The sequence below is a fragment of the Tenebrio molitor genome, chromosome 4, assembly GCF_963966145.1.
Source record: "Tenebrio molitor chromosome 4, icTenMoli1.1, whole genome shotgun sequence".
Lineage (NCBI taxonomy): Eukaryota > Metazoa > Arthropoda > Insecta > Coleoptera > Tenebrionidae > Tenebrio > Tenebrio molitor.
This window is the reverse complement of record NC_091049.1, coordinates 19899694-19927615: the sequence shown is the minus strand read 5'-3', so window position 1 is coordinate 19927615 and position 27922 is coordinate 19899694. Positions and strand designations below refer to the sequence as shown.

The following is a 27922-nucleotide window of genomic DNA, read 5'->3' as shown; positions in this document are numbered from 1 at the left end:
GTTGTAAGTAGTTATGTTACCTACTCTGAAGCTAGTTTCGGCCCTTATTGTCGACGCTTTTCTTTTGGTACGACGCGAAATTCAAATCCCACTGAAAGTGGAAGACCATCGAAATTCAAATCTCACTGAAAGTGGAAGCCCACAGGAAGTGGAAGACCATCGAAATGCCAACCCCACTAAGAGTGGAAGCCCACAGGAAGTGGAAAACCATTGAAATTCAAATCCCACTGAAAGCGGAAGCCCACAGGAAGTGGACCATAAAAACTCAAATCCCACCATTGGTGGAAGGCCACAGTACGTGGAGGACCGTCGAAACCCGAAACCCACTACTCGTGGAAGCCCATAGCAGGTGGAGGCTTGGTTACCGTTACAACCTACAAGTTAGAAGCCCATCCAGAATGGAAGCCTCATAGGAAAATGCATGAGTCACTCAAGGAGCCCTCCCCGAAAAGTTTTCGTCCAACATCTCTTTCCCTCCTTTCTTTTATCAGGGTCATTTTTATTGATTTGCCTTTTGTTGCTAGGCCTTTTCCACGTCACGGTTGCGAATCGTACCATCAAGTTCGGGGACGAACTTCCGTCTGGATGGACGAACTGTGAGAGGAAATCGGTCCCAGTGCCGTCATCGGGAGGATATGAATGTTGGCGCCGTTTCGCACTCTTCGCGACCGGATGACATCACTGGCTTTCTGCGGGACGGTTCGAACGCGACGTTTCTCGGATTACAAACTTTGTGCTGAATAATCATTAAAAGTAAATCGGAACTAAAGGACTAATAATGAGAGTAGAGTTCAATCCTTGATTAGGATCGCATGTACCTGCGTATTTACCATGATTAAACCGTTGTAATTCAGATCGCTTTGTATTATTGCCACTAATCGCTCCTCCTCACATCTGTTGCCACAAAATAGGGAACAAGTCACTCAATTCTCGAATATTCTCTGGATAAGGCAAATATTCTGCGAGAGTGTTTCCAAGGTCTCAGGCGAGTTCAATGGGGTTGAAGTCCGGAGATCGTGCAGGTAGCTGAAAATGTTGAATTTCCTGCAAATCTAAGGTTTCCAAAACCAATCGTATCTTGTGCAGACGAGCGTTATCATTCACATATCGGGAATATCCTTGTTAACCGTGGGACTCCCCGTGGGACTTCACGAACGCCACGTCACCACCGCGTGGGCGATCTCGGTGGTACGCGGCGGGAACAGACGACCCACGAGGGGAGCAGGACGAAGTACCGAGCGGGAAGCACGAAAGGAAGATTCGAATCTGCCACTAGAGAGTCGAGACGTGTACCAACTGCATCCGAAATTAAAGCTTCTTGTTTTGAGGCCATTTCTTTTATTAGTTATTCCCCAAAATACCAAAATATCGTTAACATCAGAAGTGGGATAAAAGACCCGAAAAAATAGTGTAGTGAAAATAGGAGTTAGTTAGTTTTAGTGAATAAGTGCGAGAAAAACAATGCCCCGTTCACGAGCCTCGAGGAGATCACGCTCCGGATCTGGATCCCAGGAGTTGGAACTTCGGGGTAGCAGGTCCACGTCTCATGAGCGTCGACTCAAGCGTCGTCGGTCGAGGAAGGAGAAACGGCGTCATCGTCACCGGACCCCGAGGTCGACAACCGCGAGAGCCGTTCTGGGAGATTGCGGAGGCGACACCTGAGCGAGAGCCGCACCAGCTCCCAGCGAACGGAGGAGACGGTCTCTCGTCTGAGCGAAGTTATCCTCAAGGGCATGTCCGAGGTGGTAAGACAGGTCAAACCACGGACTGAGGTAAGCGTCGGGACCATCTCCAGCGGCATTCTTAATGAATTCAACCCATTGACGGGTAACGTCGACGACTGGCTTCATGCGGTCGACGAATACGCGCAGATGTACGGGTGGGATGACAAGGTGACCAGCCATTTAGCCCTAGCAAAATTGCGAGTACCGGCAGAGGTGTGGTACCGCGGTCTTCCGACTCATCTTTTCACTTGGGTCGAGTGGAAAGAAATGTTGAGGCAAAATTTCATACCCAAACGCGATCTACACAAATTATTATTGTCGAATATGTTCGCCTGCGTACCGAAAGCCACCAGCTAAAAATTCCCCTGAGTTCGGAAGACCAGGTGAACCTGATAATGGGAGGTATCGCCCACGAAAATATTCAATTCACGGTCGAGGCCGCGGGAATTGGGATCCAAACACGCTTATTAGCCACTTGAAGACGCTAAAATCGTCGGTTGTGTCTACGGAACCATACGTAAACCAACCAAGTACTTCTCGTGTTTCAATAACGACGTCACATAAACGGGGTCAACCACCACTAAAATGTTTTTTATGTAATCAAACAGGCCACTTACGCCGGTCATGACCAAACCAGGGGTCCAGGGGTGGTAAGTTATTGGCTAAACATCGTCACAGTACTTAAATAAAAGTGCTATATTATAGGTCTGCACAATGTATGTAATTATGTATAAAATATGATTTATTAAAAAACAACAAAATACTTCACAAATTAAAATAGAAAATAAACCAAACAATATACAATTTTTTAAAGAAAACCCTGATTGCGACAGGGATTACTACCGTGGCATTTAGAATTGCATAGTACCAGTCAAGCTTTGCACTGGCACTTCTTTGTTTCGCATTTTCCCCTGCAACTGCATTTCTTAAAATAAAACCTTGCCCACCAGTTAATTAATTGGTGGACGCCATAATTGGGGGAATCACGGAGGAAAACATCGCAAGGACAACTAGATCATTACGGTTCACCAACACAAACGAACTGTATGCATATCTGAGCACAATAGGTCATCTGCCAGGAAGTCGTCCTGTGAAGAGTGCACCGACACCGCAATACGCAAGCCCTGGCACATCGACCGAAAAGAGCCTAAAGATGGGAATGGAATGCTATAATTGCAAGGGGCCTCACCGAGCCAGGGATTGTCCCAAACCTCGAGCGGAATGTTTCAACTGCAAACAGCGAGGACATTCTCAGCGTAAGTGTCCCTTTAAAAGAAGACCAAATGACGATTCCCGGAAAGTAACGGGAGATCGTGGAGTGAACGAGGTGGTGCAAGAGGACAAAGAAACTCGAAACCCATATATTATGAGCGTTGTCCTCAAAGGCAGGAAATTTAAGTGTTTGGTGGACACCGGCAGTTCCTGTACCATCATTCGGCGCGGAGTTGCTGAAAAACTAAAGCTGAAAATAGACGAGGATAAAAGTGTGCTTCGCGATTTCGCGGGAAAAGTGACAACGAGGGCCGGGTCTTCGAAACTCCATGTGCGCGTTGGTCAATCTAGTGCAACAGTGCGGGTGGTCATCATGAACGACGACCATTTACTCCATGATTGCGTTATTGGCCACGACTTTATTAATCTACCCCATGTTATGCTACTAAAGGTGGGTTCGGAGGTGTTTGTGCGCGAACTAAGTGAGATAAAGCCAAGTAACGAGTTAGAGTGTTGTACTGCGAGCAACGATGCTAGACCCGGGATAAGCTATGGGGACGTGCCCGAGGAATATAAAGAAAAGTGTGCACGACTTCTTTCCGAGTTCGGCGATCGAGTGTCTACATCTATGGCAGACCTGGGTAAAACCGACGCAGCTCAGTTGGAAATTAAGTGTGTCACCGAATGCCACAGGCGGAAAAGCAAATACTGCAAGGTATTTTGACGGAATTGTTGGAAAACGGTATAATTCAAGAATCTAAATCGCCGTACGCCAGCCCCGTCCTCTTGGTTAAAAAGAAGACCGGCGATTACCGCATGTGTGTCGATTACCGTCGCCTAAATGCAATGACGGTAAAAGACAAGTACCCCCTACCAATAATCGACGAACAACTCGACCGACTCGGTGGCAACAAGTATTCTACCACCCTCGACTTGGCCTCGGGATTTTACCAAGTCCTTGTCGAAAATAACTCGGTGGCAAAAACGGCATTTATTACACCTGACTATCACTACGAGTTTCTCCGCATGCCGTTTGGCCTTTGCAACGCCCCAGCAGTCTTTCAGCGACTTATGAACAACGTCCTAGGGCCGTTGAGAAATACCATAGCGTTCCCTTATATGGACGATATCATCCCGTCGGTAGCTCTTGAAGAGGGACTGTGCCGCTTACGCCTGGTTCTCGAGGCCCTACGGAAATATAACTTGACTCTGAGAATCGAAAAGTGTGTGTTTTTCGGCACCCAGATAGATTATCTCGGCCGCGAAATTAGTGCGGAAGGGGTTCGCCCCGGAAAACGGAAAGTCGAAGCCGTGTTACAAATGCAGCCTCCGGAAACGGTCAAGCAAGTGCGTCAGTTTCTCGGGCTAACGGGATATTTTCGCCGATTTCTGAAAAACTACGCTAAAATCGTCGAACCCATGGGTAAGCTGACGCGTCGAGACGTCAATTGGTGCTGGGAGGACGAACAACAGAGCGCATTTAATACGGTTAAGACGATGTTGACGACCAGGCCCGTACTAGCAGTTTTCGAACCAACAAGAAAAACCGAGCTCCACACGGACGCAAGTGCAACGGCGATTGGTGCTATACTATTACAAGAATTCGACGGTGTGCAGCGAGTAATCGCCTATTTTAGTAAACAAATTACATCCGACCAGCGCCACTACCACTCGTATGAACTAGAGACGATGGCGGTCGTGTATGCGCTGCAACATTTTCGAGTGTACTTAATAGGAATTCAATTCACCGTTGTGACGGATTGCAACGCATTAAAAACAACATTTTCAAAAAAGGACTTAACTCCAAGGGTCGGTCGAGGGTGGCTCCAAGTTCAGGAATACACATTTGACGTCAAGTATCGCCCCGGAGCACGAATGGCTCACGGCGACGCGCTCAGTCGATACCCTTGTGGGATTGCCGAAATTAACCAAATTGACATAACAGAAAGAGATTGGATTCTCGCGGCACAACTACAAGACGACCAGCTGGTCAGAATACGTGACATTGTGAAGGCCAATATAAGAAACAATGACACTAAACAATACTTCCTAGAGTTCCAGCTGAAAAACGACAAAATATATAGAAAGCTTCCCGACGGGAAAAATTTGTGGGTGGTACCCAAAACGGCGAAATGGCAGATCCTCAGACTCTGCCACGATAAGGCCGGAGATCCCGCAATTGAGTACACCATGCATCGAATCCAACAGAACTACTGGTTCGCCAGGATGAGACGGTTTGTGACAAAGTACGTGCAAGCTTGCCTAAACTGATCGTACTATAAGAACTGTACGGGTAAGAAACAAGGGCGATTGCACCCCATCGAGAAGGCGGCGGTACCATTCCATACTTTGGATGTGGACCACGGCGGGCCATTTGAAACCAGCAGAACGGGAAATAAATTTCTGTTCGTCGTCGTGGATGCGTTTACGAAATTCACCATCATTGAGGCGGTGAGGTCACAAAAAGCGAAGGTAGTGATACGGGCTCTGCGAAGTATTATGTGTATTTTCGGCGTGCCGATTCGTATAGTGAGTGATCGTGGGAGCGCATTCACGTCGCGAACATTTCGAATCATTTGTGAGTCTTACGGCATCAAACACACCCTAAATGCAGTGGCTACCCCGCGAGCAAACGGCCAGTGCGAACGGTACAATCCGACAATCGTCAACATGCTCGCTACTTCAAGTGTAGAGGCGGAGAATGACTTGTGGGACACGCATGTCAAGGAACTACAGAGTGCGTTAAACACATCGTTTAATAAGGGCGAGGAGTATGCTAGCATTGTCGCCGAAAAATGGGAAGACCAATGTTACACGGTGACAGAAATCGTAGAAGGAAATCCTTTACAGGCAGCAAGAGATACGGATCTGACTGTATGGGTAAAAAAGAGCGACGACATGGAAAAAGGTCTACCAAGAATGTTCAAGGAGAGGTACCCAGAGCTTGCTGAACTAGAAGGAGATAGGGTAGCAAGCACAGAAATCTCCGTCAGATACGGGGACAAGGAAAAGTGCACATCGGAGAGAGTTATAACACGAATGGTGGCAGAAATGGAAGAGCGCGACTATTTCAATGACCTGCACCAGCTGCGGCTAGCCATGGTTAGAAAAGGGAGAAAAAAGGTGGCCATCCCTAAACCGGACATAGGCGGACTGCAAAGATTTAGGAGGATGGTAGAATGTATATTCGGACCGCACGGGCTAGAAGAAATTTACGTACCGCGGAAGCTGGAAAGAAGCAAACCTGAGAACAAACAAACGTACAAGACGGCGGAAGAGAAAGCGAGAAACAAAAACACCGTGCTCATAGTAAATGAAGGAAACACGGAATACTCCCAACTCCTAAAAAAAATTAAAGATGGCGTAATAAAGCAGGGCAGTCAGAAAGCTGTTAAAACACTAAGGAAGACTAAAGATGGCTCGCTGCTAATTGAAGTATAAAAGGGCGAAGAAAACGTCAAATGTCTCGAAAAAATAATCGAGATAGAGACGACAAACGGAAAAGTTAAAAAGTTGGGGCCAGCAGGAATGGTGGCCCTCCACATCAAAGGAATGGACGAACTTACAACGGAAAAAGACGTCGAAAAGGCACTGAGTGAGGAGACAGGAAATAAATTAGTGGAGCATATGACGGTGGGAAAGCTGAGACCCAGTTATGGCGGTACACAGGCGGTGACTGTTCGGGTCCGCAAAGAGTTGGCCCTGGGGGTGTATTCTTCAATCTCGATTAGTTCATGTCGCATACGACATATCTCGAACGGTTGTTGTCGTACACTACAAATGTTTTCCATTCTTGAATCCCACGCGAATAGTAGTTTATTTAACGAGTTCGTGTGTAAATTGGACTTTTTTTGGCATGATTACGCCAGTTTAAAACGGGAATGAAACGAGAATTGTACGAGAATTGACAAATGTCGCATGCGACATTTATCACTCGAAATTGAAGAATACACCCCCTGCAGCTGCTTAGTAAAAAGAGTGTAAAAATTGGGTTAAACAGCTGCACAATCCAAGAAAGGATTGATGTGGAAATTTGTTACAAATGCTGGGGCTATAACCACAAAGCCAAGGACTGCGAACAGACCGATAAGAAAAATCTATGCCGCAAGTGCGGCGAAGAGGGACACTTGTCAAAAGAGTGCGTAAATGAAGCTTACTGCATCAAATGCAAGAGAGCCGGACATGCGGTCGGCTCAGCGCAGTGCAGGCATTTTAAAGAAGCAGTGGCCAAAGAAAGAAGGGTGAGAACAAAGAAGAACGAGAAAGGGGTAAGCAACCCTCCAAAAAACCAGGAGGAGGCGGGCAATTCGGAAGCCCGCCTAGAAGAAGAGGCGTGAATCGGCTCAAAGAGGAATGCGACGCCCCGCAAGGTGAAAGGGACGAGATAACCCCACGGGGCGATCGCTTCACCGATCTCGGGGGGAAAGGGCCTTCGGCCCTTCGCCTCAGGGGCAGAGGAGGTGGCGGCCTAGCACAGGAAAAGATGATTAAGGTGCTACAAACAAACCTGAACCGCAGTAGAGCAGCCCACCAGCTACTCCACAAGACCATTCAGATGGAGGAAATTGACGTGGTCACAATATCGGAGCCAAATAAGCTCATAGCAACCAAGGAGAGGTGGCGCCCGCCAAAAGCAACTAGGCTAAGTGGGGAAGAATCTCAGATCCTGCGTCTCAGGGGCGGAGCAAACGAGGAGATGCGATGCATCCAGCTGAATGTAAATCGAAGCTCCACGGTGCACGACCTCCTTTAGAGAATGGGGGAAGAGACAGGCGCAGACATCCTTTTGGTGTGCGAGCCCAACAGGAAAAGGATAGATGGGAGCGACTGGTACGTGGACCGTCTTCAAGACGCAGCCATAAAAGTCCTGGGACGGGAAACGATTGTCGACAGATACGGCTCTGGCGAGGGACACGTATGGATTGAGACAGGGCCCTACCGCTTCATTAGCGCGTACGTGTGCCCAAGCAGCGGTTGGGGTGCATACGAGAGAAGATTAGAAGAAGTCGGAGTGTGCGTTAGGAGCAGTAGAAGGCAAGTGCTGCTGGCGGGAGATTTTAATGCCAAATCACCACTTTGGGGGTCAAAGCGCGAGGATCACAGGGGAGCGGCTCTAGCAGATCTACTAGCCCAGTGCGACCTGACTGTCCTCAACCAAGGAAACCAGCCAACCTTCGTCGGAGCGGGCGGCAGTTCCACAATTGACATGACATGTGCCTCTGCCGGACTCGCCCAGCGAGTTGTTGAGTGGAGAGTGGAGGAACAAGAAACAACCAGCGATCACTCTCCCATCACTTACCGGCTGGAAGGCGAAGAAGAAGCAGGGACACAGCGGGAAGCCAGCGCGGGATGGACTTGGATGAAAGAGAAGCAGGAAACCCTCGCGATAGAGATGCAGCAACAACTCGAAGCTCTGCAGCAGCCTACTCCAGAGGGGATAACTGAGGCAATTGGACGGGCGTGCGACGCCGTCCTAAAAAGAAGGGGACCACCAGGGGGAACCCGCAGGCCGGTGTCCTGGTGGACGTCGGAGGTGGTGACTAGCAGAAAGGACTGTCTCCGGGCCAGGAGGAGGTGGACCAGAATCAACAGGCAGGATCCAAACCGGCATGACGCCCTGCGACTGTACAAGAAGGCACGAAAGGAACTCAGGCTACAGATACGCAGAGCGAAGGAGGCGGCCTGGAGGCTGTTGGTCCAAGAAATCGACGAAAACCCCTGGGGCAAGGGATACAAAATAGCTGTGAAGAAGTTTGCGAGGACTGTACCTCCTCGAAGGAAGAGGTTGAGGGAGCAGTAAAGAAGCTATTTCCTGAAAAACCCATTCCAAGGTGGCGACGGCGAATACATGCACTACATGAAGCATTCACAGAAGAAGAGCTAGAGGCGGAGGTGGGAAAGTTAGCCAGAAGGAATACGCCTGGACCAGACGGAATACCAGCGGAGGTGATGTTGGTTGCGTCCAGGGTGGCGCCAGGAGCGATCCTGGAAGTAATGAACGATGCCCTCGCGAGCAGGACCTTTCCGGAACGATGAAGAAGGGCCAAGCTGGTACTTTTTCCAAAACCAAGCGAAACAGAGGAGAGGAAATTCCGGCCGACATGCCTGATCGACACGCTGGGAAAGGTCCTGGAACACCTCATTAAAGCGCGAATTGAGAAGGAAGTCCAAGAACGAGGGGATCTCTCGGACAACCAGTTCGGCTTCCGGAAAGGATTGTCGACCATGGACGCAATCGGAGAGGTCCTCAAGCTGGCGAGATTAGCAAATTCCGGTTCATGGGGCACGAAAGAATATTGCGCGTTGGTCGCGTTGGATGTAGAAAATGCTTTCAACACGGCCCCATGGAAAAGAATCGTCAGGGCATTGGATGATCTCGGAGATGGTGCAGACGTACCTGACGGACAGGACGGTGACCACGATGGACGGCGCGCACCAAGTCAGAATGAGCTGCGGTGTCCCACAGGGTTCGGTTCTTGGTCCAACCCTGTGGAATTTCATGTACGACGAGGTGTTACGCATGGAAATACCGGTGGGGGTCAGGTTGGTGGCTTTTGCGGATGACCTAGCTGTTGTCGCGATGGCCTCACAAAGGGAAGATCTGGAGCGCCTCGTGGACGGAACCTTGGAAAGAGTGAGCGACTGGATGCGCGAAGCAGGGCTGCGCCTGGCAACTCGCAAAACGGAAGCGGTACTCCTGACGGATAAGAGGAGACCAAGGAGGATAGTCTTCCATTTGGAAGGAGAAGAGATCGTACACAAGGAGTCCGTCAGGTATCTCGGGGTGCGGCTGGACAGGAACATGTCGTTCAGGGCGCATGTGGAAGAGGCTGCGACAAAAGCGGGGAGGATGGCCGCGCAACTCGGCCGGATAATGCCGAACGTCGAGGACGCCCGTAGCTCTAGGAGAAGACTCCTGGCTGCGGTCGTCCAAAGTAAACTACTCTACGGGGCACCGACGTGGGCTGAAGCCTTGAAGTTTAAATGCAACGTGGAGATACTGGTAAGGGCACAGAGGCGGTCCCTACTCAGAGTAGCCTGTGCATACCGGACGGTGTCGACAGAGGCAATACAGGTGATAACCGGAACATTGCCAGTGGACCTCCAGGTGAGACGACAGAAGATCCTGCACCAAAGAGTCGGCGCGCGCAGCGAGGTAGAGGAATCCCTCCTCAGCGAGTGGCAACGGAGGTGGAACGGAGGGGAGAATGGAGCTTGGACTAGGGCCCTTATTCCGAACATCTCCACGTGGATCGGGAGGAAGCACGGGGAGCTCGAGTTCCATCTGACCCTGGCCCTTACCGGACACGGATGCTTCGCGGCGTTTCTGCATAAGATCGGCAAGGAGCAGGAAGATCGCTGCTGGTACTGCGCAGAGCGTGACGACGCCGAGCACACGCTCTTTGTGTGTGAAGCGTGGGATGAAGAAAGACTGGCGTTGATGAGGAAAACGATGCACTGGCCCACCAGGGAACATTTCGTGGAGACGATGCTGCAGTCCGAAGTGGACTGGGACACCATCGCCTCCTTTGCGAGGTGCATTCTCAGCAAGGAGGAACAAGAACGTGAGCGGGAGTCTGAGGGACGACCCTAAGACAGAAACCAAAACCAGGCACCTGGAGTAATGCGCAAGTGGTCCCGGGTGCTTGGGTGTGGATACGAGGAGGGGTTTTAGTGGGTAGACTCGCCCCGACCATCATGGAGAGGAGTCCCACACGCCCCAGGACAGCTTGGTGTCCTGGGGGTTGTACGTAAAGTATTTCCCCTCCTCCCGAAAAAAAAAGAAAAAAGAAAAAAAAAAGGTAAACAAGTTGACGACAGACGACTTCTAGTAGTCAATGGATGGGGGCATCCCTGGAACAGGATGGCCGAATGTAAGAAAATATTCGAATTCATAAAGTTGCGCCACAATTCGGGACGATTTCGCAACGCCATACATCGCGATGGCACCACCAGAACACCCTCGCCCCTTTCACCCCCCGATGACGATATATGAAAACGAGGTGATGTGATCATTGGTATGACCATATATGGTCGCCTCTATGGTCCGAGTACGCGGTCATGATGATGAAATATGGGGGATGGGGGTAGTATATAAATCAAAATGTTAAGAGGAAAGAGGCTTTCATACATTATTGACTCTCTCCCTCAAAGTCTAATGTGTCATCAGCAAATGTATCATCAGCATATGTGTCTTTAATAAAAACGTTTCTTGAAACAACAAAGTGTTTTATAATAATTTCTAACTAATGTGCGAAAACGATGACTGAAAAAGATTGCTATGCACATTTACCAACGAAACCGGTCATTACGAACGTTTACCGGTAAATGTTTACATTCGCCCCCCTACACACTTTTCCCGTAACATATATCGCGCGTTCAAATGAAATCCTGGGCTGAGTAGGCGTTGGAAAAATAAAGCCGTTTAGAATACTGCCAAGTTTGAATTTCCCGCCGTTTGACACGAATGACATTTGTTATGTTTAATCGGAACATAATTGAACATGTTTGTTTTCAGCAAAGGGTGCCCTTAGATATTTGCTTCGAGAATAGGAATCGTTACGTTATTATATTTTTATGCTCCATGCTCCAATTAATGTACGCTTTAAAAAAGCACAACAATTGACGGTTTCCAACGCCTTCCCAGCCCAGGATTTCATTTGAACGCGTGTTCTGACCATTCTCAATGCATTATTTCATTTTACTTTCTTGGAGGACAAAGAATTCTGTCTTTCAAATGAGAGACTTAGTTTAATTTGCGAGTGTATTTAAATAAATATTTTATTCGGTTTTTACAATGGAATCTACGAAGCAACAAACTTTTTCCGTGTTTCATTAAATTTTCAAATTTCATTGATTACATGGAATAATAATAAACGAATTAAAACCTACCGATCAAAAGTTATGATGACATACACGCAAGACAAACAGACTATTCACAGCAGTCCAAGAGAACACAATGAGCTTCACACTGTTGAACTTCCTGTTCAAAATAGGTAGAATTTTTGGGGCGACGCCAGCATCGACTCGTCTAGAAAAAGAGGGTGACCGCCGAAAACTGTACGTTTTGTTGATTTTGCTCTTGTTGACTTTGAGTCTAGCAGCAAGTCTGACCGACGAGACCGATGTCAATATTTTAGTGGTGTGTCGCCTTCTGCTCAACCTACTCTTGTATGCAGTACACTTTCAATTTGCAGTTGTGTTGAACTTTTGGAAGAGGCGCTCATGGAACGATCTGTTGAAGTCTCTGAAACACGGAGGATGCCTGACGACGACTAACAGACTGCCCCACTACTTCGGTTTCGTTTCATTCCTACTTCTCCACATGATTCTTACAGCATGTATTTACTTTTTCAACAACGAACGAAGAGATTTTGATGTCTACACAAGAATACCAACAATAATTTTGCAAACCATGCACTTCTTCTACTGTTTCCTCCTTTACGTCATCACAAACATGATCTTGTCGAGATACAAATTCTTGACAACATTACTGAAGTCGTTCTTTAAGCATCGACCACCTTCTTGTGGAAATTTACCGTTCAAATTTTTTCACAAGATTGAGTACTCTCTCAGACTGCTGCAAAAGACTGTCGAAGTCTACAACGATATGTTCGGACCTGTACTCTTCTGTTCTATCTCATACACAATTGTCACTGTCTACAGATTAATTTGCTCCTTCTACTATAGCAGCAAACCTATGCCAACTACACATATTGTAATTCAGATTGTGAGCGTTTTTGGGTCAGTTTTTGCAAGTTTTTCACATTTGTGGTGATGCCAAAAGTTTTTGACAAATGTTTATTTCAGTTGATACCGGTCATTTTGATATTGCTGTGCGATTCTGCGACGAGAGAAGCCGAAAATGTTGTTTCCCTCTGCTACGACTTGAAATGGCACTTTCGGACGTTGAGTAGATGGGACGAAAGAAAGTTTTACAAATTTACCAATTCCGTAGCCAATAAGGTACCGAAATTTACGGCAATGAACTTTTTTCATGTTACCAAAGTCACCATGCTGGATATGGGCTGGATAATTGCCAATTTTTTTGTTGTAACGATTCAGTTAGTCAGTGGGTCCAGTTGGCACCAGGAATCATAAATTCTCTATGTGATACTTTGATATTAACACTATGGCACCAAACTGAAGCGTTTGATCAGATTTATGAACAAAATAATGCACCGAATTTCAAATGATTATATCTCACAGTTTTGTCTTATGTAAAAATATCCCATTGGTCTGTACTTGGGTTCTTTTTATAAAAACCAGTTTGCTTTTGTTTCAATTATGAAGGTTAAGAGGAAATCAGATAAAACACAAATATACATAATTATTACAAACGTTTCGTGTTATCTGTTCAAATGGCTAACGCTTCATTAATAATTTACAACCGCAAAGTTGATAAAATCGTCAATTTTGAATAGATTAAATAATGCGCATGCAACAGATCGACACGAATAAGTCAATTAATATTGATTTGTCGCATGAAGTCATCAATTCGATCATATCTACTACTTCTACAAAATTAAAACGAATGCTTTTATCAGTAGCAGCTGCAATGGAAAATGTTATTTTTTTTTAACTAAACTGTCCAGGAGAGTCTAAACAATATTCTTTTGAATATTTAATTTGAACGCAAGATACAATCTAGACATGAACCGTCCAAATGCAGTAATTTAAATTTCAGACCGTTTTTAAAAGCTAATTTACCAAATCGAATAATTTTTGCATGTTGCGACCATTTGTGGGTGGGCCGGTCAAAAATTTTGCCAAACTTTTCTAACCAAACCAACAACTCCACTCTTATCTAATCGTTGTAACTAATTGTTGAGGACATGCAATTCTCATTTGACACGACCTTCGCGCTAGTTCTTATCCAACAGTCATGGCTTTCAAACTGCTTCGCCTCATCTTCAAGGTTGGAAGATTTACAGCGACGACGCCGACGTCCATCGACACTAAACAAGAATCTGTCTGTCAGAAAATTTACATTTCGCTGGTTTTCGCAGCGTTAACATTCGGTCTGGTCATGACCATCATCAACAACAACTATTTCCAGGAAGATATCCACATGAAGATCGCCATTTCGTACTTGACAGAATTCAACTTGTACAGCTTCAGCTTCTATACGATGGTGGTGTTGAATTTGTGGAAGAGGGAACAGTGGTACGATTTGATAGATAGTTTAAGTGTCGTCAAGAAGAAGACGAAGATGTGGAAAATTGGCAAGAGGAAAGTGCCATATTATTTGGGTTTTGTTGTGAACAACATCTTCTACATCTTGACTGACAGTTACGACAATTACTCTTGGTTCACCCACTATGGGTGGGAGTTCTTCAAACGATTCAACGTCAGACTTATTCAACTCTTTCTACAATTCTTCTTCAAGCTTCTCCTGTTCGAAATTTTGCGAATTATTCTGGTCAATTATAAAAAGCTTAACCAGTGCCTCAAGAACAAAAACATTTCTCTGGTCCATCTAAGGAGGGTGGTGAAGACGGTGTGTTTATTGCAGAGAACGGTAGACATCTTCAACGACTTGTTCGGTTTGCCGTTCGCTCTGCTCGTCTCTTTCACCACTTTCGAAGTCCTCAACTACATCCTTTTCGCCCTCTACTACCAGGGCGACATAAGCTTGACCGAAAACATAATCTTAGCTACTCTTCGCTTGCACCCTTCTATTGTCAGTTCTTGTGTAAAGCCTCTGAGCTTTTTAATCCACTTGTGTTTTCAGATTTGGACAGTGGTACTGCTCATCATGTGTGATTCTGTTAGCTGCGAAGCCAAAGAGATTCTGTCAACCATTGACGAGCTTCGCTTCAGCATCGACGGAATCAACCAGAAGGAAGAACAAGAACTGTTCATGTTGACAGATTATGTCAAAGAAAATCTTCCTGTTTTTACAGCTGCTGGGTACTTTACGTTGGCTAAACCTACGATTCTTAACATGTCGGCCACTGTCGCCAACTTTCTCATTGTTGTGGTTCAAGTAACGAATAAAATTTAAATGTGACACTCTAATATCAAGATTTTGCTGACGTTAAAATCTGTTTACACTAAATTATTTCATAGTCAAGAAAATTTTATTCTTTTCTGTGGCAGAACATTAAAAATGTTAAGTTTGAAAAATATAAATATTTAATTTATTTAATGTTTATTTTGTGTTATGCATTTGTTTTTATCATTTGTATCTATCTATCGTTTTTTCTATTCTCAAGTCCTTGAACGCTAACATATGTACACTTCTGTTCACGGAAAAAGCATACAAGACTTGGGAGAGATTTTTGCAATTTTTTGGCTGTGTAAAGTTACTTGTTTCCATGTTTACCCATATTAAGTTATCAGGTAAGAATTTACAAACGAATTTTGATTACACCAGACTTAAAGAGCCCAGAGATTGAAGACCAAAACGCAGTTGAATGATATATAGTATTTTATGTTCAAGCGGATCACAAAAAAAAAATCGAACACGAATTCATTTATTTATTTTTCTTTTCCTGCAGTTACAATTTTCAAATTTTAAGGCACTAGTGATTTCTACTTCCCTTGTTATTGGTACTTGAAGTTTCGATAATATTAGTAAGGTCTACAATGCTATCAATTCTATCCGATGTACTTTCTGCAAATTTCCACGTAATACTTTCCCAAAATGGTGAACAATCGCTATTTGTAATTTTTAGTATCCTTAACTTTTACTACGATATCACAGCCCAAATCTTCGATATCTCTCATTGTTAAATTGGTGATTTCATTGCATCGAAAGCGGTCATACTTAGTGATAAGTAAAATCTAACCTACAATAATAATATACCGGGTGTATTATGAAAAACCTTTGGTGCTATAACTTCCTTATTTTTTATCCGATTTTTACAAATGATACGTCAAATAAAATCGTTTTAGAAACACTACAGCCTGACATGCTATGATTTTTTTTTAACATTATATTTTTTGACAGACCGCAGCTAACTTTGTTTTTTTAAGTTGCACTGTATATTTTTTTATCTTTATTCTGATATATGTTTATCTTCTGAATACACAAACATTATGATAAAAAAACAAAAATTTGTTTTTAATAAAAAAAATAGAATTTCCAAAAATCAAGTAACCATAACTTCACTATAGCAAATGTTTGAAATTACCTCCATTCTCTCTAAGGCACATTCGACACCTTCCACTGACGCCCATTGCGGCGTTTAATAAAAATTCTGGTGCTATTTATTCACATACTGCTACGATTCTTTTTATCAAATCATCTCTGTTATCGGCCGGAGTCAAATAGACATTGTCTTGAATGTCCATAGCTGTCTTAGTCACTTTGCAAAATTAGAATGCACTTTTATTACTGTTTAATGTGACTGCTTGATTAAAAAAAAATACGTACATTATTTTTTAATTTCTTCATTTAGTTTCTATTTCTATGCATGAGCAGGGTTGTTTACATTTTCATATTCAAAATAAAAATCTCTATAAAACTGAGCAAAAAAGTTAATAGTGCCACTTGAAAAAAAAGATTACTATCATTTGTCAAAAACAAAACTCAAGAACAAATATTGGATACATTCAAATTGTAGCCGATTTAAAACGATTTTGTTTGACATATCATTTATTAAAATCGGATAAAAAATAAGGAAGTTATAGTACCAAAGGTTTTTCATAATACACCCGGTATAATTCTTCCTCGAGCGAACTCAGAAATTATACCTATGTAGCCAGAAACTTTGCATCTGGAGCAATTATTGTTATTAACATTTAGTTGAGCTTGCCAACAGGTAATGACCTAATTATAGGCAAGCTATCATCAGTTAAGGCAGTAAGTGGAATGAGTAGCAGCAGGATACTACTTTCCCATTAGGAATCACACTTACTACCAGCTTATATGTAGAAATCATACACTTTTCGCCTGGGACAATGGTCGGATTAGATCTACTCGTGCATTGAGTTTGCCGCGATCTGCATCAATTTTGGAGCCGTCGCTCGCGCATTTCGTTTTCTAATGATGCACACTTACCTCAGATGTTCGCTGAATACAACAAACGTTATCAAAACGTAAATAGCAAATGATTACAACTGTTTACCTATTAACACTGAAGGGCAATCTTGCGCTATTTTTGACAATTGTTTGACATCTGATCTAACATCCATGGAGACGGCGGTCACAACTCCCACAACAGGCGGCTCGTCTTTAATAACAGTGGAATCGGTTAAATATTGGATAATAATTTCGTTATTTTGCTTTTTAGAGATTTTATCATAATGAGGATAATTTATTTATTGAATATTTCGTGTAATTGATAAATAAATCGTGACAAATATTTGAAATGACCTTACATTTCACCCGGTCGAGCCGCCTCACCTGCCTGTGGGACACTTCTACTCCTAGGACTTGAAGTACTTCAACTCCGCTCAGAAAAAAAAAGACAGTTTAACCGTCTCTATGGATATACACAAAGGCGCAATTTTCGATCGCTTGAAGATAAAGAATAATACTTCATTGAGGGGGCCTTAAGTACACTTTTACTTAGACTGCCACTGACAATGACAGTGACATCAGGTACTCGTAAATCTGATTTACACAAGCAAAATCTACGTATATGCTTTTTCAGTGAACAGACGTGTACGTATTCATATGCACCTACACAAAAAGAAATAATTCGTTACTGTTGCAAAAAAAAAACCGTTGTGATATAAGACTATAATAATAATAATAATATCTTGCAGATAGATTTTTAGGGAGTCATTTACGAAACTTGGATAATTTGCAAATCGTTAACGAAACAACAACTTCAACAATATCACCATGGGAAAAAAGAACTTCTCCAAAACCCCAAAGAATATATTTACAGATTCCAGTTAAGCAAAAATTCAAGGAAAATAGTGAAAATTGCTAGCAGCTTGGTAAGTAAACCACTTTTGCCACAACTTAGGTCTGTAACTACAACGTATACAGTACACCTTATTGTTATAACGGGCGATAAATTGTAAAATGTTACTTGGGACGTAAATAAACGAAAAAAAAAACCTAATACAATGACACAATTTTTTAAAGCTCAATTATTGATATTAAATATCCAGGAATATTATAACTGTCTGAATATTCAACCAAACGTTAGAAATAATTTAAATTGGCTTTTACATAATTTAATATTGAATTTTGAAAGCTTGTAGTTGAAAAAATGTTGTATGTATATCTGGACGTAGTGTGCTTGTTGTAAAACCAACACTTACGTTCCCTGGTGCATAAATGACTTTTGTTTTTCCTCGTATTACTATGATTATCATTTGATTTATGTTTTTAGTAAAAATTCCGTTAAACATGAATAATCCATATTAATTCTATTATTTCGTGACCAACATAATTTGAAACAAATGCAATCAACAAATTGGTTTAGTGTGTCCTTGGGTTCTAAACTGACGGAATGTGTTGGCTAAACTGTACGATTCTTTGTTCCGGTTGTTGTTGGAATTATCATAGTGTTAAAAAACTTGCACGTCAAATACTTTTTTTATCTATATTTGCGTTAAGACACCGTATGCTTGAAATAAATTCCTATCATAGGTTAAAACGGAATCGCCGTTTTAAAACCAATTCATTAGCTTACTTTCATGTACTTAATTAAATTCATCCGTAGAAGATTCACAATTCTTCAAAACCAACAACAGCAATCATATGCCACATCGTATTTTTCGTACTCATAGCCTCAAAATCGGCATTTCCCCGTTGTCCTCGGACTGCGGGATCAACGATTTCCGGCACGCGGTGTTTTTTACTTTGCAACAGAAACTAGGGGAAATTGCATTGTAAGATTGGTGTTTAATGACGTAGACAGGCGGAAACGTCCATTTACTTTAAACAACGTTTCGTTACATTTGCAATTGTAAAAATAATTCTCATCAACACAATAAATAAGTAATTTTATTATAAAACAAATAAGAATACAATTCAAAAAGGTAAGAGTAATAACAGAGCACTGAAAATAATTATTGTTGTTTTTCAAGTGAAGAGGAAGGTGCTACCAACCCAATAGTAAAAAATCCATTATTTGTTTACTTTCTTAATTTTATCTTTAAACATTTTTGAGTTATCCGTTACAAAAAATATTGTTTCTAACTTTTGCGGGAAGAAATTTCTCGCGTTCGCACCAATGCAGCACTCATCTGGCATTAAAGCCATTCTTTCTATTCTTTCTTTTTGCTACAATTTTCACAAAACTTCTGAAAGTATTTTTGTTATATCAACACAATACAATTATAATGCATTATAATAATATTAAGAACGATGTGTTCCCAATATATTTTTTTTTATATTTTTCTCATTGTTAGCGCCATTTACCGGTCAGCCTGTACAGCACCGCGGATATTCGAAACCCAAGACGAAGGTCAACGCGAATGCATGGGTTTGCAATATCGAAAACGGGAACAGGGGAGGCAGTGCGAATTCAGATGCTTGAGACATTAGAGAGAGGGATGTGCTAATTGATAATTGTCTATTGTGCACCTCATGTGTCGATTAAAAATTGTTGTAATCGTCTGATAATTAAAATTGTTATCTTGAGCAGGGTATTGCTTTTATTATATAGAACTCTCCTAGTAGAACTTGTATCGTTAATTTATCACAATGACAGTGGGTTTACTAGAATAAAAAAAAGCACTTGTTGCCATGATGTCTCCCTTTATTAATGTTTTTTTTTTTTATATAAGTATGTTAAATAATATACTCGATAATATAGTGAGCGGCAAAAGTATGGAATAAATTCCTTAAAAATTAATATTAATTAATTTGATATGCAAGGTAGTTTTTGCAACTTAACAACCACGGCCTTATGCAGCTTCAGATCTGTGAAGTTCTTTTTGCCTTTTTTCCCATTGCCAGAATATTTTAGACAAAGATCTTTTGTCACCTTTGTACATTATCACCTCCCGCGAGAACCAACTCTTGCACCTAAAGATCATGTTCATTAAATTAATCATTCATAAATTTACAATAAACGCATACACACCAAGTGAGTGTGGTTCTCGTCATCGCTTAATAAAAGGGATTCAAGATCCCAAGTCCTCTCCATTTTCTACGGGAAGTTTAAATTTGGAAGTTGTTACAATTACCGCTAAAAGCTAGCATTAACAAAGAATGCCTACCCATCCATCTTTCCCAGCCTTCTAAAACATCTTACTTCCATTTCTCCGGTTGAAAGAACAGATCCCGGAGCCCGAAAAGTCACATTTATTGAAAAAGAGAATTTAGAAGCTCAAGAATGGCTGTTAAATGATACTTTTCACAATTTAAATGATGTTATAGTAGGTATAAATGAAGGTAAAATTAATTGCAATGATTGGCTGGTTAATCAGCATGAAAATAAAATGTATTTCTTCAAAATGAATTATCAACTGACACCAAGTTTAGATTATACAGTAGTGTTAGATTCTAATTTTACAACTAGAGCTTATCAAAATTCAGTTGAATGTAATCTGAAAAATTACAGCTATATATTAGGCAAAGAAATGACTTTAATAAGCTAGAAAATTTCTTAAATGCCATTAAGAATTCTTTAAATGAGCAATAGCCAGCAACTTTTATAGACAAAATTTCTACATGTCATAACTTATTAGAAGAATGTATTTCAGAATGTGATCACAATGATATGTCCACAGTTAAATTTCTTTCAGAGCAATTACGCCTTCTAATAAGCAAACAGATTAGATACAGTACCGATTTACTTCTACTTGCTTGTACATTTTTATTTACTTTTCCCACTGCTTATAAACATTGTAAAGTTGCCTAACTCATTTTATTTGAAAACATTTAATCTTTATAACGTTAATGGTGAAATCAATGAGTCTCTAAAATACTATTTAACGCAAAACGCAAATACTATAGAAAATCATGAGAAGAAGGTTTGCTTATTGCTAAACGAAATTTATGTAAAACTTAAAATTATTTATACCGGTAATCAGTGGCGGGTCGTAACATTTTTGGCTGGGTGGGCAGACATTTTAATGTTATTAATATTTTAATTTCCCTCCACCACCCGGTGGCACGGCAATTTTGCCGGAGTACATACACTATTACGGGTATTAGCATCAAGTAATAGTGCAGTGCTAATCAACATAATTACCGGCGTCTCGCCTCCACATTTTGACTTTGTTGTGGTTTATTATGTTTTGTGTCAATGTTATGGAATAAAATTTTTAATTAAAATTTTTATATTAAATAAACATATAACAGAAAAATTAATAAATATTTAGAGCTCCCCCTTGCTATGAGAAATCTTTGGTGTTTAGAAAAAATTTCTATTTTACCACTTATAATTTCACCAACGGGAATAGTACCGTAATCTCTTTTTAAAAAAGGTATATTATTATACTCATGTCATATCGTGAAGAAATTCCTTTATGGTTTATTTTAGACAGATGCTGTCGCGGACGTTTTTGAAGATTTTTGCTTCGCCTATGGTGTTTTTTTGGTTTTTGTGACAGGACGACGGGGGCGAGGGCCGGAGCCGGAAGAAGTTCTCCCGGAGTAGTCCGGTTGGGTCCTCCGCAGATTGCGTATTTTAACAAAGTAAGAGTTGTAATCTTGGTTCGAAGACAAATTTTGGAAATATTGGGCATTCCAAAAAGTACGGTAAATTCGATAATAAAAGACCATGTCTTAATAAATATGGTGCCAGACCACCGCTGATGATGCAGTAACTGCGTCGCATTTCCCGGGGTCCGTTTGGAAAGCACGTCGGCGCCTGCGAGCAAGTAGCGTCGGAAATGATGTTGAGCAAAAAAAGTATTGTTAACACCACCTTACATTAAATTAAATGTTGAATATCAAAATAAAACGGTACGATGAGCAGAATAAAAAGAAAAACAAAAAGTTGCAAGAAATGCAATTAAGAATTGATAATCAAGATTACAATACTCTTTTAATTAAAAAAATCAAAGCTGATGCCGGAAATAACAACCCAAAAGCAACATTCTTATTAGATCAAATAACAAATAATACTTCGATGGTCAGAAGTTAGTTTGAGATTGTGCATTGGATGGAGAATATCATCACTAAAAGGATATCATTACGAGAAATCATTAGTTTTAAAATTGCCAAGCAGACGCACATTAGAAAGGCACCTAGGAAATGGACAAGAAGTGACAAACTTGATAGAGACTCGACTAAAAACGGAAACAGAATTATTACAACCAGTCGAAAGGATATGTAGCCTCATAATAATTGACATGTGTATAAAAGATAAGATATACCGGGTGATTCAGATTGGTATTCGCGCCCCTATATCTTTTTTATTTTAAGAAAAAAGTATAGCAAACCATATATATTTGTAAATCGCTTATGAAACTACAATAGATGACGTTGTCAAATCTTCTTTACGATGACATGTGTCAAAGTTAAGACAGTCAACTTTTTTTTTTAAATAGTACACTATACATTTCTTAGCCTATTCTTGTAAAGCTTTTTTTTCTACATTTGAATATGTAAAAAAAGTTGACACTTACATCAGAAAAAAATCGAGAAAAAAAATAAAATATGATTTAATTTATTCGAAAGTGTTATTTTCTAAAAAGAGCTAGTTAGCCATGGAGACAATTGAATTTTGACATTAATAGCGTCAATTATTAAAGTACCTACATTTAAATAAATAGCTATGTTATAACCTGCATTTAAATAAATAACCTAACTTCTTCCTGACTATACCGCTTTGAATGCATACACGATGAATTTTTTTTAGCTATGTAATTCTTAAAATAGTGAGATGGAGGCAACCAACATAACGCGAATTTAGCATAGTAAATTCAGTATGGATTTGGTATTTCGTCCGAGTCCGAGTTTTCTGGCCGAGGCACACCCGAGGCTGAAAACAAACAAGGTCAAATAATTTTATTTTTTGGCTACGTGGTAGTCTTGTAAATACTAAATAGTGACATTCAAGGAACAACATAATGCGAATTTACAAATGGTTGGCTAACTAGCTCTTTTTAGAATATAACGCTTTCGAATAAATTAAATCATATTTTATTTTTTTCTCGATTTTTTTCTGATGTATGTGTCAACTTTTTTTACACATTCAAATGTAGAAAAAAAAGCTTTACAAGAATAGGCTAAGAAATGTATAGTGTACTATTTAAAAAAAAAAGTTGACTGTCTTAAACTTTGACATATGTCATCCTAGAGAAGATTTGACAACATCATCTATTGTAGTTTCACAAGCGATTTACAAATATATATGGTTTGCTATACTTTTTTCTTAAAACAAAAAAGATATAGGGGCGCGAATACCAATCTGAATCACCCGGTATATTAGGTAGAGTCGAACGGAAGATACATTTTATGGGTTGAAGACAACTGGAGAAAGTACTCAGATTATTGGCAAAAAACCAACTTTGGCAAATAAGATGTTGTGTTTTGTTGTACGTGGCATGACTACAAAATATACCATAAGGGCCATTATGTCAGGATGAACCAAGGAAACTGCTGAAGCTCTGAAATTCACTGCCAAAAGTACTGCAGAATGCATAACATATCTTTTAGAGAAACAGACGTGCGGACGTGTTGACCTGAGCTCCGCAGCGACTGCGTGGTCAAAAGTTCCTCAAATACGTAGTGAAAAATAGTGAAAATACCAGCAGCAAAGTGTTGTAAAGTGCATCAATGGTGCGAGAAACAATTTTTTTGTTGCATTGGTCCAGATTCCTGAGAAGAAATGCAGAAACACTAGGGTGTCGCAATCCGATGCCCAATAACTAAATTCCGAGGATCATCCTAACGGTGTGGACCACCATCCAGGAACTATCCCGATGCCTGAAGACGAACAAGAGAAGACGGTGAAGAACTAGATAAATGAGCGTTTTGACGATCTCAACAAGCAATTTGACACCATCTTCGAGTTTATATTGATCTCGAAAGGACGTTCCAACAAAAACGGAGTGCTGGTGCTTCCATAGATAAAGTTCACAGAACACTGTGTGATCTGGCCTAGCTTGTGGTGGGCGTGAGCGTTTGGACAGTCAAATGTCGGTTAGAAGTATCGAAACTACTACTATTAAGCGAGCGGTACAGTGAACCTGGCAGGAGGAACTCCACCAAAACCCTGCGTCCCTACTTTCGCGACGGCCATTGCTAGGACAACCAGCGCAACCAGTAGCCAAGAAGATCCTGACAACCCAAATAAACCCAGCGTGTCTCAAGATAAAGATGGATCGGCTGGTGAAAATAAAAAACAGGGGGGTGCTCATCGAGTCAAGCAACCCAGAGGTGGGTAAACTGGCGAGCTGTGAACAGCTCGAGGTCTTGAACCTGGAAGGGAGGGTGCCAAACAGTAAACATATCGTCTTGCCCTACATAAACGGTAATTGAATATCCGTTTTTTCGCATTTAAATTGTGTCCTGCATAAGGGCGCATCAGATGTTCTGATAATCCAAATGCTTCATCTCCAACAAGTACAAAAGGAAAATGTTCACTATCACTTTCATTTAAAGGACAAGAGGTCGGAATTTGTAATTGATTTTTAATCATTAGTTTGAAAAAATGTGTTTCCTGAAAAACCGAAGAGTCACAATCTTTTCCGTAAGCCCTTATATCGACGTATGTAAATTTATAGTCCGCATCTGCAACTGCCATAAGAACAATAGAAAAATAACCCTTATAATTAAGATTCATTGAACCACTTGCTTGAAAACCATTTGCTATTTCTCGCCATTTATCTTCTGTTAATTGCGGAAGAAATTCGTCTTTTAATAGGTCCCACAAAGAATTCCATACCAAACGCACTATATAAATAACAAAAACAGATATGCTCCCCCCTCCGTCCCTGCATCCCCAATCCACAGCAATTATTTATACTCCCAACAGTCCCAGCAAAGTAATTCAAGATATAATCTGTCACCTGGACCGTCAACCTCCCATTTTTAAAATATTTGTATAGTAGTTTAGTTAGTTTTAATTATGATGTACAAAAGTTATTTTTTAAAATTCGTTTCTTTAAATGCTTAGATTAATTAAAATGGATTTGAAATTTGGATTTAAATTTTTTTAGTTTTATTAGGTACATTAAAGTTTTCATTTTTTATATAGGTAGGTTCTTGTTTAAATAATAAAACGTTAATACATCTATCACTTACCTTATTGTTACTGCCAACATTTCCGTTGGAGGTACACAGGATCTCATTCTAGTATCCTGACGCTTAATAGCATTTTCCAAACGTTCTATCAGAAAATCGAATGTTTGTGTACTCATGCGAAAATAATTAAAAAAATTGGATTCATCGCCTTTAAGTTTTCCAAATAGTGTGTAAAAACTGCCTTCTAAATACCTTACTTTCAAAATAGGATGTACCCAGTACTGCCTTTTGCTTGCTTTTCGATTTCTGCACTTTCGTCTAAGATACAACAGGCCTAGGAGATGACGTCGATTGCAAAGAGCGGAACACATCTTTTCTCTATGACAATTTAATACAAACTAACCACCCACACCGGCTCCGGTTTTGCCGGTGTGTGTGAAAAGCGACATCGGTTGAAGCCGGCGCCGGCTCCGGCTCCGGCTCCGGCTCCGGTTTTGCCGGTGTGTGTGAAAACGGCCTAACAGAGGAAGATGTGTGCGACCAGATAAGCCAAGGTCTCCCGGTGTCACACAGGGACGGGGGAATTAAGTCGGCCTTCAAACACCGAGCAAATGAACAGGATACGGCGAACTGAGTCCTGGGCCGCGTTGCACAATCATTTTATTAGTCTTGTAACTTGTAAGTATGTAGTAAAATTATGTTGCACAATCTCATTTTTAGTAATTTCAAGTTACAAGTTGTAAAATGCAAAATATTAGTGTATTTTACACTGATTTTACTAGTAGCTCTTGCACAATAGCAGACACAAATCAATTAATAAATTAGTTTTGTAATTTTTGATGCCAAATTTTTACAAGCAAAACGTGGCTAATAAAAATTGAGATCCGAATTAACAAGTTGAAATAATTTTCTTCAAAATGTTAGACGACTTATTGTATGAATCATGCAGTGAAGACGAAGCATTTCCAAACCGAAGAAGGCAATGTAGGGGTAAATTTTTTCGCCCTCGAATTAATTTTTCATTTGTATCAAAAGTGGGATTTTTTTTGGAGCGGTTCAATATAATAACGGAAGAAGTGGGGCTCTTACGGCTAAACAACAATTATGTACAGCTCTACATTGGTTTGAAAGTGGTAGCCAATGGGCCGTATGAATAAAAACGGAGCATTTCTTAGGCAGCATGAGCAAGGAGCAAAAGCAAATTGTGGTCTGAGTAAACGCATTTGCTCAACTTTAAATGAATAAACAAATACTTCTACTCATACCCTGCGCTTTTTGCCATATGAGCAAATGCTCCATTGATATCAAGTATAGTGTGTTGTAGCGTCAGAAATGACATTTCTAAACTAGCGTAATTAAACTCACCTGTAATTAAAAGAAAACGAACAAATAATATTTTAAGTGAAAATGAAACGCAGGAAACTTTTTCCCTTTCAAGTGCTGAACTTCAGCGATTAGTAATGCTGGAGTAACTAAAAACTTTGAAAACACAGAATTGAAAATTTGGATCCTGTTCAGTCTTTGAAAATTAATGATTTTTGTTAAATAAAATAAAATATCACAACAATTGTTTATCATACAGCAGTGTTTATGAATAAATATGTAGGGGAGAAGGGGGCAGGTTCGGACATGGGGCACCTCCGGACATTTCAAATTTACCTGCAAGAAGACTATACCATATTAATCAATCTCTGGCAAACATATCTGCTAATCATTTAGAACAGTTAACAGTGCGTGGTTTACTGCAAAATTAATAAATGCTAAAATTATGTGATAAAATGTGGTGAACGGACTTGTGATATAAGGTTGAGACATCTACTAGTAAGGTCCTACTCCTAAATTTTCGTATTTAGGTAAGAATTAATATATTTATTAGAGACATTGGTTGTTTTTATATACCTAACCTCACAAAATCATAACGGTTTCACGTGTTCGTAGAAGTTGTAGAAATTAAACTCAACTATGTACAACTGGGGCACGTTCGGACTGTCCGACTCTGCCCCATGGTCTTTTAACTCGTTGCTTAGTCATTCTGTATTGATTGTAGGATGGTGCGAACATACAAAAGAAAACGTCCTTTTCGGCCAGAAATCCCAAGTGATGTTTTGAAAAATGCAGTAAGAAATGTTATTAGCAAAGCTATGTCCTTAAGAGCAGCTGCAATTACATTTAACATACCAAAATCAACTCTCTTTGATTGGGTGATTAAAGCTAAAAAGCGTCTGAATAATAACGCTGTCGACGATTCTGGAAATGAAGATAATCAATCAGAAGAAGAGCCAACTCCATCAAAATATGCTACAAGGCAAGTGTTTTCACAAAATGAAGAAATGCAGCTGGAATGTATCTCAAAAAGTGTTCAAACATACAACCTTTGTGAAATCGACCCTAATGCGTCTTCTACGAAAATAGTTGACAGAACCATTGTCTCTCAGTCTACCCTTGATGATGAAGTTCAAGTCTCTCCTAAACATGATGAGATAGAAGCATTGACAAAAGATTTATTGAATGAAATTCTACTAGAAGCTACTAAACCCAATATTAAAATTCTTTCCGTCATATCTGTTGTAAAACCATCCGATGTAAAACCTTTTCCGAAAGCTGACCCTAGAAAAACAAACAGGAAATCGAAAGTAGGTAAATCAAGAATCTACACTAGCACTCCGGAAAAACAAAGACTTGAGGAATTGGAAAGAATCAGATCATTAAAGTTGAACAAAAAGAACACTACAAGAAAATTAATGACAGAATCTACTCCAAAGAAAACACATGTTGAATACATTAAAAAAAGAAGACAAAGAAGGAGAAAAAAGTAGTTTTAGATGATATTTCATCGTCAGATTCTGATATTGATTTGCCGTTAAATGACACTGAAAAGTTTAAAGACGATTGGTCTGATTCTGACCTAGATTTAAATTATGATGCTGATGAT

At 40.9% G+C, this 27922-nt stretch overlaps 2 protein-coding genes across 2 annotated transcripts; both read left to right on the top strand.

The window, feature by feature from the left end:
- The first annotated feature begins 6464 nt into the window (after window positions 1–6464).
- On the top strand, window positions 6465–7273 carry LOC138129391 (uncharacterized). The gene is made up of 2 exons (XM_069045680.1): window positions 6465–6646; window positions 6937–7273. Exons 1-2 carry the CDS (start codon window positions 6465–6467, stop codon window positions 7271–7273), a joined length of 519 nt encoding a protein of 172 aa, XP_068901781.1.
- A 6548-nt stretch (window positions 7274–13821) lies between these two features.
- LOC138129390 (gustatory receptor 68a-like) lies at window positions 13822–23765 on the top strand. The gene is made up of 3 exons (XM_069045678.1): window positions 13822–14619; window positions 14671–14925; window positions 23685–23765. The coding sequence occupies exons 1-3, from the start codon at window positions 13822–13824 to the stop codon at window positions 23763–23765; spliced, it is 1134 nt and encodes a 377-aa protein (XP_068901779.1).
- The last annotated feature ends 4157 nt before the right edge of the window (window positions 23766–27922 follow it).

Bases quoted from the DNA above. Each gene is read 5' to 3' on its own strand.
- LOC138129391 (XM_069045680.1), top strand. From the start codon at position 6,465: ATGGTGGCCCTCCACATCAAAGGAATGGACGAACTTACAACGGAAAAA. The intron at 6,647-6,936 runs GTATTCTTCAAT...TGGGTTAAACAG, and splicing joins AAAGAGTTGGCCCTGGGGGT to CTGCACAATCCAAGAAAGGA.
- LOC138129390 (XM_069045678.1), top strand. From the start codon at position 13,822: ATGGCTTTCAAACTGCTTCGCCTCATCTTCAAGGTTGGAAGATTTACA. The intron at 14,620-14,670 runs GTCAGTTCTTGT...TTGTGTTTTCAG, and splicing joins TTCGCTTGCACCCTTCTATT to ATTTGGACAGTGGTACTGCT. The intron at 14,926-23,684 runs GTAACGAATAAA...CTAAATTCCGAG, and splicing joins TTCTCATTGTTGTGGTTCAA to GATCATCCTAACGGTGTGGA.